The sequence below is a fragment of the Protopterus annectens genome, chromosome 2.part0 (assembly GCF_019279795.1).
Source record: "Protopterus annectens isolate FY-2018-M chromosome 2.part0, PAN1.0, whole genome shotgun sequence".
In the NCBI taxonomy this organism is placed as follows: Eukaryota; Metazoa; Chordata; order Ceratodontiformes; family Protopteridae; genus Protopterus; species Protopterus annectens.
Window position 1 is genome coordinate 1,720,852,563 of NC_056728.1, and position 12,206 is coordinate 1,720,864,768.

General features: G+C 42.4%; 1 protein-coding gene across 1 annotated transcript in view; it reads left to right on the top strand.

The window, feature by feature from the left end:
* Positions 1-12,206, top strand: part of LOC122792877 (zinc finger and BTB domain-containing protein 40-like) — a 1,459,166-nt gene that overhangs the window by 211,272 nt on the left and 1,235,688 nt on the right. The window contains exon 4 of the mRNA XM_044060435.1: positions 10,090-10,587. Within this exon, the coding sequence (XP_043916370.1) occupies positions 10,090-10,587 (498 nt within the window). The remainder of the gene's footprint in view (positions 1-10,089; positions 10,588-12,206) is intronic.

The following is a 12,206-nucleotide window of genomic DNA, read 5'->3' on the forward strand; positions in this document are numbered from 1 at the left end:
AAGCTATGTCAAACCCAGAGCTGTTGGACATGCTCCACTTAAAGAAATCCCAATCCCTCCGAGCTACACGCTCTAGAGACCTAAACCTTGTCACCACAATAAACGGAACATGCTGGAAGGATAGATTCCTGTCCCAGAGACTTCCCAGACTCTGGAACAGACTACCTATCTATGTCAAACAGAGCTCCTCATTAGCACTCTTCAAGAAAAATTCTGATGATTGGATGGGTAATAGGAAATTCACCCCAGGGATCACTTTTGTGGTTGTGCTTGACAGAAGCACAGGAAAATAATTTTCTTGGGTGGCGAAAGCCATGGTACCTTTTTGGCTAGGCTTGTATAGGCCCTAGGGCCAATAGCCTAGTACCTACCTATGATGTTTAGACTTTTTGTACTGCAAATTCATTAATATCTGTTAATTGTAAAAGAATTCTGAACACATTTAAAACTGTTTTTGTGATAATAGCACAGTTTGGCAGACTTTAGTTACATGGGGATACACTTATTTCTAGAAACAAAATCCTTATTATGATATGTTATCCAGTACTGCCAGTTTAGTATTCTGGATGGTGTTCTTTCCACTGACTTGATGGATCCTAACTCTGGTACCTCCTCTCCTTCAAATCTGATTCCAACCAAAAATAAAAAACAAAACAAAATGTGCCTTACTCTACAGTTAGTGATTCTATATGGGCCACTGCTCAGCCATCAGACCACTTACCTTTTGTCCTGTCTCTGTCTAATGTAGCTGTATCAGCCACTATGTAACAGGGATTAGACATATCCTTTGGGATTGTTCCAGTACCTGCCACAGCAGGAGTAGTCAGGATAAGAGATCCCTTGCCAGACATAACACTGTCCCCAGGTGTTTTATCTTGTAGTAAAGTTCACAAGTAAAATAAACTTCATCATACAGTTGATAATCAGATTGTAACTGTTTATAAGGCTGATGTGGTTTCCTAAGTGTTCTGCAGACAGCTAGTTCTGTTGGTTCTGTTCCCATACATGGCTCTAGTGCTAGTTTGACTAGAGACATTTCTGTTTTAGAGAGTAATGAGGAATCTGAGGACAATGGTGATATTTCCTAGCTGACAGTAAGTCCGGTCACTCTGATTCCTCGGAAGGTGAACCTGAGCTTAAATCCAAACAAGTGTTCAGTTTTTCTCTGATGTTTGCTAGATTTATTAATGTTTTTGCCTGGGAGCAGTCAGGATCTAGGCAGGGTATATGACGTTATAGAGGATGAAATGCCCACTTCTGTGACTGTCCCCCCCCCCCCAAAGCTACCTGCAACACTCCAATATCTATTCCAGTAGTCCCTAAAAAAGCTCAGAGAAATACATGGTTTCCTCGGATATGACAGGTTTCTTTTTCTCATTTGACTGATGATTTAGCTGCAGTCTCCCCCATTGCCTGCTCAAGTAAAAAGTCCTTGGCTTCATCTAATCCAACGCCTGCTGATAAAAAGTGAAAATGTGTAGATAGTTTAGATCTTAAAGGTAAAAGGATGTCTCTAGTAATCTAGCCTTAGAATTTTAAATTATTAAGGCTACAGCTGGAAATGTATTTTACAGTGAGTACAGTTTGGATGATTTTATTGCATCCTCACCTGCAGATCAAGGGCCGGATTTACAAAGGCTTGCACGGAGTCTAAGAGTAGTGTAAGATGGCAGACAGCCAATATGTCTGCCGAGCGATCCAGCAATAGCCGGCAGGGGCGTGCATGAGAGCTTCTAAAGCTACTCTTGCACGGACAGTATTATGGTATGCAAATTACCTAATTTGCTGCTGAAAGCTATGCAAATGAGGTAAATTTGCGATCCAGGAAACACTAACCTGTCCGTGTAAGAGTAGTGTTATTTGCAGAAATGTACTCGGTTGGTAACGTTGTACCGTTCTGCAGATAGCTACATGGAGCTATGACATCTCCGAATAAAGGATGCAGCTAGTTGAGGAAGCATGCCAATGGCCAAATATAAGGCCATTGGTATTTGCAAATGTAAATCCTTAAAATCCATTTCCTCCCCGTTCGCCGATGTTTAAGCGTAGCGCAGCGCCGCGCAAACGTGCGGCGCTTTAAATAAAATGAAAAAAAATTGAAAAATAGCCAAAAATGGGCATTTTCACTAAAAAGCTTGTTCTGCCATGCAGGTGAATGGCAGACTGAAAACAACATGGCCACTGAGTAGTGGTGGCTAAGGGGGGGAAGCTCAGTGTGAGAGATGTAACCAAGCATTAGTAGGCAATCCTATGCAAATGAGGATAAGGATAGTGAATCCCAATTTTCCCCAGCATGTGAGCCGTGTCCCTAGAGTGTAAGTGTAGGAGTAGGGGAGTAGTAGAATAGAAGATAGGTGACATCATGAGGGGGTATGTCTGAACGACTGTAAGCTTATTGGAGCACAGTGGCTTGTGTTTGCCCTGAGTTGCTCAGGATTGCAAGAGGCGTGTCTACAGTTGTTCTAGCTGAAAACAAGAAACCAAAGGCATACGCCGTGGATATATCTGAAATTTCTTGCAAACGGGCACACAGCGTGGGCGTTCATGTGCGCACGTGTGCACTTGTTTGTACAGCACTGCCCCGGGCAGAAACAGAAAGGCAAAAGGAAGGAAAAGAAGTAGTAGGAAGTTAACCAAGGAGAACTAGCAGAGCTGCCAGGTGAAATATATCAGAATCAGCCTATTACACAGGCAGTAGACTAGCCCAGCCCAGCACTTTAAACTCTGCAAACAGCAGTCTACCCTGTTTTTTTCCCAAGAACTCTGCAACACTGCAGTATACAAAGAGTGAAAACTTAAAAAGCTTAAGTCAGACACAATGTTAGGGGCTGCTATTGCTATCATAAACCAACATGTGCAAGATGCTGAGGGTGGTGATGTTGTGAATGCTGCTGAGCAACCCACAGTGAGGAGATGGAGAAGAGTGTACAGACCCAGGGTAACCTACCAGGGGCTACATGAGCTGGAGATAGTGGTGCACTATAGAGTGGACAGAGATCTCTTGCAGCAAATTGTTGAGCTGTGCTGGCCACGCCTCACACACAGAGCCAGCAGAGGGGAACCCATCCCAGTGGATACCAAGGTATGTGTTGGCCTACGAATACTAGCTACAGGTACCTTCCAGAGACCAAATGGTGATATGATGGGCATTTCACAGGCATCAGCATCCAAGGTACTGCACCAGTTCCTGGATGCCATGTCAGCACATGTCAGTGACCACGTATATTTCCCCAATTCCCGTGAGACATTGGCCAGCAATATGCGTCTTTTCCACCAAATAGCAGAATACCCTGAGGTAGTGGATGCAACAGGCTGCACGCACATACACATCAAAGCACCACCCGGTGAGCGGCGTAGGGTCTACATCAACTGCCAGGTCGTGTGCGATGCCCAGGGCATAATAATGAATGTGTGTGCTGGCTGCCCTGGAAGCTATCACGATTCCCACATCTGGCATCTGACGGAGCTGTACCAGAGATTTGCCAATGGGGACATCCCTGACGGTCAGCTAGTGGGGAATGCTGGATACGCACTGGAGCCGTGGCTGATGACACCCATCAGAAATGCACACACACCCGAATAAGAACTCCAAAATGAGGCACACGCACAAACAAGAAACATTATTGAGCGTGTGTTTGGGATGCTCAAGTCACAGTTCTGGTGCCTGGACACATCTGGTGGAGCCTTGCAGTACTCACCAACTACATGTTCCCAAATTGTCATGGTATGTGCCATGCTACACAATATGATCCTGCGAAAACAGCTGCAGCAGGAACAGCATGAGGCAGGGCCAAACAGCCCCCCACCATTGCCAAGGCCTGCACAGGCACAGCGTGACTCGGAGGAGGAACAACCTGAGCCTGCCCCAGTAGGCAGAAGGAGGCATGCCCAGTATGCCTTGGCCTTGGCAAAGAGGCAATGCATAGCACATACACTGACTCAGTAGGAACCCTGGAAATGACACGTCTCTCTGACTCGCACTTACAGTAAAAGGGATGCCTAACTTGACACTACTTGTTTTCAAACATGTATAGGGAGTGTACTATGTGCATCCAACATAGGCAGCCCTGCAACACCACCTGAGGCATGATTACCCTATTTTAAGCAATATAAAACACTGTTAAGCACATTTTACCACTATTTAGCGTATTTAAACACAATTGCACGGAGCTGCGCACTGCGCCAACTAGTGCAACGTCAGGCAACATTGAGCAATGTTGAGCAAAGTCGGGCAAGGTTGGGCAAAGTTGAGCAAAGTCAGGTAAACATGCTCACACCTGCTTTACTGTTCCTTAAGCAGTCTGGTCTGCCCAGCAGGAAAATAAAAAGCAGTGACAGGGCTCGAACTCAGGATACTGTGCACTACAGTCACAGTACTGAACCACTAAGCCATGACAGCATTTCACTGGCACAGACACAGCAGGACAATTGTAGACTAACGCAAACACAAACAAATGCTGTATCATGCCCTCAGAAGAGGCATATGAGTAACTTCCCCCCAGGCCTATGCAGATAGATAACTGCAGGCCAGGCAGTGTGATGTGGGTTGGGTAGGCTATGAAGTCACAAACTAATATACGTGACATTGGAAGCTAAGATCTGTAGTACAGTAGTATGCCTCAAGCCAGTACGATAGGCAACAGTACAGACTGAAATGGAGTACCTGACATAACAGTGCAGGCCTAGCAAATGTGTATAAGTGTCAGGTGAACCCCTCATCCTATGTACACCCACAGTAACAATCAGGTGTGCCCCCCCCCCCGGGTAGAAATGCACAACTAATAGCTGTCCCCCTGTATGTAGAAATGTTGATAAGTCTATGCAAAGTGACTCATGGAAGCCCTGCAGGCACAGTGTGCTTCATATCGATGTACAACACAAAGGTGAGCCCTGAAGTAAAAACCTTCTTGATTTTTCACACACATATAGTATATATGTCCATACTGGGCATGCTCACACACTTTAACAAATTTCGCAAATTTCAGTCAGCAACATACTGAAAGGTCATACTGGGCATGCTCACACACTTAGGCCATGTCTGAGTACAGCAGTGGGCCACACATATCTGGCAGTTGCAGTTTTTACCCCAGAAACGTGTCACTGTTCACCAATCCTGCCTTGCGCACACAGTTATATGAAAACAGACTCATATAATATATTGGACTCCTGTCATAATCAAACTATGTACTACAAGTACTTAAGTTGTTCAAAGAAAGTGAAAATTTAAAGAAGATCAATAAATCTTCGATCAGTATCATCAATAAACAATGAGCACTCCTAACATTATCCAATCCATGTTCTGGCAAAAATATTGTCAAAGAGTCCATAGAGAACCATGAAGCTTTCTTTCGCTATGTCATAAATATCATTGTAAAGTCATATATGTTCTGAGTCAGTGCAAACTGTAAATGAATACATGTACATGACTGACATTGCCAACATCTTGTCAGACAGGTTCATACATATTTACCCTCCTCTCACTGACAAAATGGCCCATTGTCATACCTGAAGATTGTGAAAAACCAGAAATCACATATACAATGGTTAAACAGCTCTTTCCAAACCTAAAAACACGGTGTCTATGGGATGACATGGTTTCCCTAGCTGTGTCATATGCGAACTCCAAAGCAAACAGATCCTGCACCTGAACAGTCTGTTGAGACTCACCCTCTGTACAGGATATGAAACTGTTGAATGGGTTACAGCAACGTTTGGCACACTCCACAAGTGTTGGTGCAAAACAGACCATGGGAACTATTGTCTTATAAGCCTATTAAGCCTGATCTGCAAGGCCATGGAGTCCATCATGATGGAACTCATAAACAGAGCTATTGGGAGCCTACAAACACCCAACCCAACCCATTTTGATTTGGTCAGGAGCAGATCATGGTTCCCAAACCTGATCCATAGGTTCATAGGTTGGTACTAGGCTATCGGCCCTAGGACCTATACAAGCCTAGCCATAACGATTCCCTGGCTATTTCTTCCCACACTCTTTACTTCCCTGGATCCCTGTCTAGCAGGGCGACTGACGTGATCCCTGGGGTGAATTTCCTTTCTCCCATCCAGTTGTCAAGGTTCCTTTTGAAGAGGGCCAAAGAGGCACTCTGCTTGACATGTATAGGCAATCTATTCCAGAGTCTGGGGAGTCTCTGGGTCAGGAACCAGCATGTTTTGTTTATTGTGATGACAAGGTTTAGATCCCCGGAGTGTGTGGCTCTGAGGGATTGGGATTTCTTTAAGTGTAGCATGTCCAACAGCTCTGGGTTTGACATGGCCTTGTATGTTAAGCAGAGAATGCCTCTGAGTAGATGATATGCGACACACTATATTTGCAGTTTTTTAAGGCGGTCAGCGTAGGGCATCTGCTTTAGGCCTGTGATTCTTTTAGTGATGTTTCCAGTTGTTGCAGATGTCTTGAGAGGTACATACCGAACGGGGCATTGTATTCTATAATGGGTCTAATGAGGGATGAGTACAGTGGGACAATGACCTCCTTTTTTCTGGATGAAAAGCCCTTAGTGATGAGGTGTGCCACATAGAAGGATTTCTTGACTGTTGTGGGGATGTGGTTATCGAAGGTGAGACCACTGTCCACCTGTGTCCCTAAGTCTCTTATCACACTTTCGATGTTTAGTGCACTGCCACCTATGTGGTAATTCACGGATACATGTTTTTTTCCCAAAGGGGATAACTATACATTTCTTGGCATTGAGCTTGAGCCCATGGCTCTGGCACCAAGCATCTGTTTCTTTAAGGCCCTTTTGTAGAGTATCCACATCATTTGGGGATTCAATAATGGCTCCCAGTTTGCAGTCATTTGCGAACTTTGTTAGCCAGAGTCCCTTAGTGTTGGCCTGTACTTCAGAGAAGTAGATGCCAAACAAGAGCGGTCCCAGGACTGAACCTTGAGGTACTCCACTTGTCACTTGTCTGGAGCTGGATTTGGAGTCGGCTACTTTTACAGTGTGGGTTCTATCAGTAAGCCAGTTAGCAAACCATTGGGTGACATAGGGATTAATACCCAGCTTAGTAAGTTTATCTATGATTCCAGAGTGGGGGATGGTGTCAAAGGCCTTGGCAAGGTCTAGATAGGCTGTGTGAACTACCTTACTCTTGTCCATGGCTCTGGAGACTGATTCGAAGAAGTCAGTCAGGTTTAGGAGACAAGATAGGCCCTTCACAAACCCAAACTGGGTGGGGTCCAGTGTTTGAAGGTTGCCAATGTCTTTGTTTATAAGTTCCATGATAATACGCTCCATGGCCTTGCAGATAAGGCTTAAAGCATATTCCTGTCCCCAGGCAGACGGAGAAGCATGCACACACATACACACACAGTTGGCATGACTGGGATTAGAACACCGACCTAACTACCTTTTCAAACTACAACATTACGCAGTTACAGAACGCGCTACTGAGATTACTGCTAGACTGATGTTCATCGTGTTTCATTGTTGCAGTCATTACACTTGGGTTGCTGGCAGGCTACATAGCAGTCGGCCTGAATTCCAAAGTCTTGGTCCGGCGTCGGTTGCTGTCATCTCTTTCCTGACGTCAGTGCGGCAGGGGTATAAAAGATGCAGCCGACACCATTTTCTTCAGTCTTTCTTGCCGCGCGGTGCCCGAAGCAAAAGCAGTTCGCAAGTGCAGGTCGGCCGACTCCAGAAATTTTCGAAATTGATTTTCAGATCCGAAGTCTTCTATAAAGCTAAGTAACCCGTTGGGGAAACATTTTTCTTGCTCCAGACTGATGTCAGAAAAAGTTAACAGTTATATTTCTTGTGGGAAGCAAATTCCTCATAAGGATTTTCACTCTTACTGTATTCCTTGCCTAGGCCCTGACCACAACGTTGCTAGTTGTCGGTTTTGTGCTAGATTTAACCAAAGCACTATTAAGCGTCGATACGATTTGGCTTTTCATTACTTTTGCCGAAAGGTTAACTATATAATGCCGTCGGAACAGCCGATGACCGGAGTTCATAAAAAGCGCAAGGAAAAAGAAAAAGACAGGCATCCGAGGTCCAAAACCGATGATGAAGCCTCTTCTAGGCCAGTCGCCGGTTCTCAGTGAGGTGCTTTCGCAGCCCCTGACACCCGCTACCTCAGAGCCACAGGCTGCCTCCGACTCCCACGTGGAGACAGCTAGGCCTCTGGATACTCAAGGTATTGGGCCTACGGAAACTAATCCCTCAGATGGGTCCGGAGCCACTGAGCAGCCGTCGGCTTCTGAGGGTGTTTTCAGACCTACACAGCTTTATATCAAGCCAACTTCAGCATCAAAGACAATGACTAAAACAGTTTTAAAGACAAAGAAACAAGTACAGTAATCTCCAGGACAGACTTCCATGCCTAAAAAACAGATGCTCAAAATGGCCGAAGACCTAATTACTTTGATCAGGGGTTCCCATCCCCCTCCTGATAAGAGGCCTAGGCAAGACACTGAATATGATTCCTCTGATGAGGTTTCCATTTCTTCTGACTCTTCTTCCGAACAGGGATACTCTATTCCTCCCTATGAGGATTCTGATGCTGAAGAATCTATTCCTTCAGCTTCTCCTCCTGAGGATTAATCATTTGGCTAAATATACAGAACAGGAACACAATCACTGTGCGTTTGAAAAGCTCTTTTAATTCTGGTACCTCGGCCTTCGCCTTCTCCTGGAATACAATTTACAATGTCAAACACCACCCTTTTTATATTGCATTTAATTGAATTATTGGTGCACCATCCCTTTTTCCATGATTAAATTCCCTTCATTATTAAACACGACCAGATGACTAGCATCAGAAAAAACTTTGTAAAGGCATTTTTTTAAACTTCACTCATTTACATTGTTTCTGACTTCATTAAATATGTATAAAAATATATATAAACGCATTTTATGTGAATATATTCATAAATAAATACTTTTGTATAAATAATGCTAATAAATAATCACATTTGTGAATATTTTCCTAACCAAATATTACTACTATTACATAATACATTCTACACATATTTTTTACTGAATTTCTCCAAAAACATCACTTCTAAGAGATATGTGGAAAAATATTTGAAAAAATATTTAAACTTCCATATTCATTCCATTTGGAAACAAGGTTTTGAAATTAAAAATGAGTCTAGATTCCATTTGTAACAATTTTTCACGAAATACAGCCTCATTTCCAAATACATTGGGCCTGCCCAACACACAAAATACAAATCCCTCTGGAATCCCCCTATGTTCTTCACAAAAATGTTTCCCTACCGGACTTTCCATTCTTTTGTGTTTTATATCACCAAGATGTTCAAGAATCCTAAGCTTCACCTTTCTTGTTGTTTGTCCTACATACCATTTCGGTTTCACACATCCACATCCTATGATGTATACTACCCCTGTGGAATTGCAGTCGTAGTATTCTAGGGCCCTGTATGTGACATCATTAATTTTGGTGCCATCCAAACTTTTGACCCGACTACAAATCTTACAATTTCCACATCTGAATGTTCCCTTTCTAATACTCTTTCTAAATGTGCTATTGTTTCTAAAATTCAATATTTCCTTTAAGTTAGAATATCTACTATAAGAAAAAATAACCCTTGGTGGGAAAAGTTTTCCTATTTTGTCATCTTCACTGATGATGGGCCAAAATCTTATCACTGCCTCCCTTATTGCATCTGAAAATTGTGAATATCTGGTGACAAAAAACATATTGTCACCAGACCTAACTTTCCCAATGAAGTCAGAAACAATGTAAATGAGTGAAGTTTAAAAAAATGCCTTTACAAAGTTTTTTCTGATGCTAGTCATCTGGTCGTGTTTAATAATGAAGGGAATTTAATCATGGAAAAAGGGATGGTGCACCAATAATTCAATTAAATGCAATATAAAAAGGGTGGTGTTTGACATTGTAAATTGTATTCCAGGAGAAGGCGAAGGCCGAGGTACCAGAATTAAAAGAGCTTTTCAAATGCACAGTGATTGTGTTCCTGTTCTGTATATTTAGTGATTTTGGAGCATTGAAGGAGTGGAGGTGTTGTATTTTGTACTGTCATGTCGGTGAACACCATTTCTGTCACCTCGTTGGGTGCACATTCCACTCAACCAGTTAATTTGGCATCTATATGGAAAGAAAGGGAAGAAAAGATGGCAATTAATGACCCATGGGAGAGTGTTGCCATTGACTTTTCTGAGAGGTATGTGGAACTTGAGAGAGCCTTAATAAAGGAAGTTACAACTTTTTATGATTTGAAGCTGCTTGAAAAATACATCAGCACAAATGTTACACCTAGGGGTCTGAGAGTCGAGCGATTACCTGCTTTTGAATTTTCTGAGGACGAGTCCGATTTGTCCTCAGAATGGAAAGATATATCTTTAAAGTGCACACTAGGCTGGTTAAGTGTGCTTGTAAAAAGAAATGAAAGAACATTACAGAAGGTTCGTACTTCTATTCTGCATTTACAAGAAAAACTCATTGAGGAGAGTTCGGTGACTGTCTTCAATAAAAATCTAGTTGAAATCAAGAACAGAGTCTCTAAAATCGAAGCGGAGGTAATTTCACGTAAAAAGAGAAAATACCTCCGTGATGTTAAAGATCATGATTCAGGCAAGCTGTTTTCCTGGCAGTACAGCTTTAAGAGGAAGCGAGGCGCCTTTCGTGACGTCAGAAGCGGCTCGAGATCAGGTATGGGAGAGACCTCAGCGTCCTCAGCAGATGAATCTAGCAGCAGGAAGAGTGTTTCTTTCGAAAGTTTGAACGCAGAGGATGAGACACTAATAGAAGTCAACGGAGCAGCGGGCGTTTCAGATCAGTCATCGGCGCAGCAGAAAGAGAGAGGGCGTCACTTTCAAAATAAGGGAAGAAGGAGATAACAACGTGGTGAGAGCAATCGAGGAGGAAAGCAGCATTTCAATCGCAGACTTTGTTATTGAGGGGGGTTTACAGCACAACTTTGTACCTGATTTATGTTCTAATATGGACATTTGTGAAGGTGAGAGCTACAATATCTTAAACATTTCGGATTTAAATATTTCCGAGAGTGCCAAGCAAGTATTGTTTAAAGGTACAAAGTTTGTACCTGTATGTTTCCCTTCTTTGGCTGATGTATCTTTAGAAATTAGGCAGTTTTGTAGAAAGTTGCATTTAAGGGAGTTTTTTTCAAACCAAATTTGCATACATAATGACATTAATATGGAAGAGATTGATAATGATGTTGAAAATTCAGATTGTTTGGATAATTCTTTGCTGAACATGACATTGCATGAAAATGATTTGGTAGATATTTATGCACAGGAAGAAGTGTGTGAAGATGGGGGGGTTTTGCTTTCAGCACAGGATATGGAAGGTTGACAGTTCCCAAAGTACCTTACAAAAGCGAATTCATGCCACCTAAGAGAAATACAGTTATTAATGTGTTTGAGAAAACACTGTTAAAAACTATTGAAGAAGAACATAAAAAATTCTGTGGAAAGAAGAAAAAGTACAATTTAAGTAGGAATGAATGGAAGGCCTTATCAGATTTAAAGAATGTAAATAATCAATACGTGTTTACTCAGGCTGATAAGGGTGGGAACTGGGTGATCCTTCCAAGGGAAAAATACAATTCCATAGCTCTGGATTTATTGATGGATACCAATACATATTTAGAATTATCTTGTAATTCATTAAAGGAATACAACTCACAATTATTGGAACTACTGGAAAGGGGAGAGAGGTTAGGTTTTCTGTCATCTGTTGATGTAAGAAAATTGCATGTAAAAAATCCCAAGGTTGCTAGATTTTTCATCATTCCTAAAACACATAAGGATATCAGGAACCCACCAGGACGTCCCATAGTTTCAGGTAAGGGAGGCTATTTGCAAAATGTTGGAATATTCCTGGATTCCTTGTTAAAATGCTATCTGGAAAGGGTACAGTCACATCTAAAAAATACGAATGAAGTGTGCATTAAAGTAAGTGACATCATATGGGAATATGACTTTTATTAGGCTAGCGTGGATGCTAAATCCTTATATACCAGCATTAATAGACATCATGGTTTAAAAGCAGTAGAAAAAATGTTGGAGGATGGACCAAAAACATATTTCATTCTTAGTTTGTTGGATTTCTGCCTAACACATAATTGTTTTGAATTTGAAGGGAGGCATTTTTTGCAAAAAGAGGGCACAGCTATGGGGGCAGCATTTGCGCCCTCATATGCTATTTTGTTTATGGCCCATTTCGAG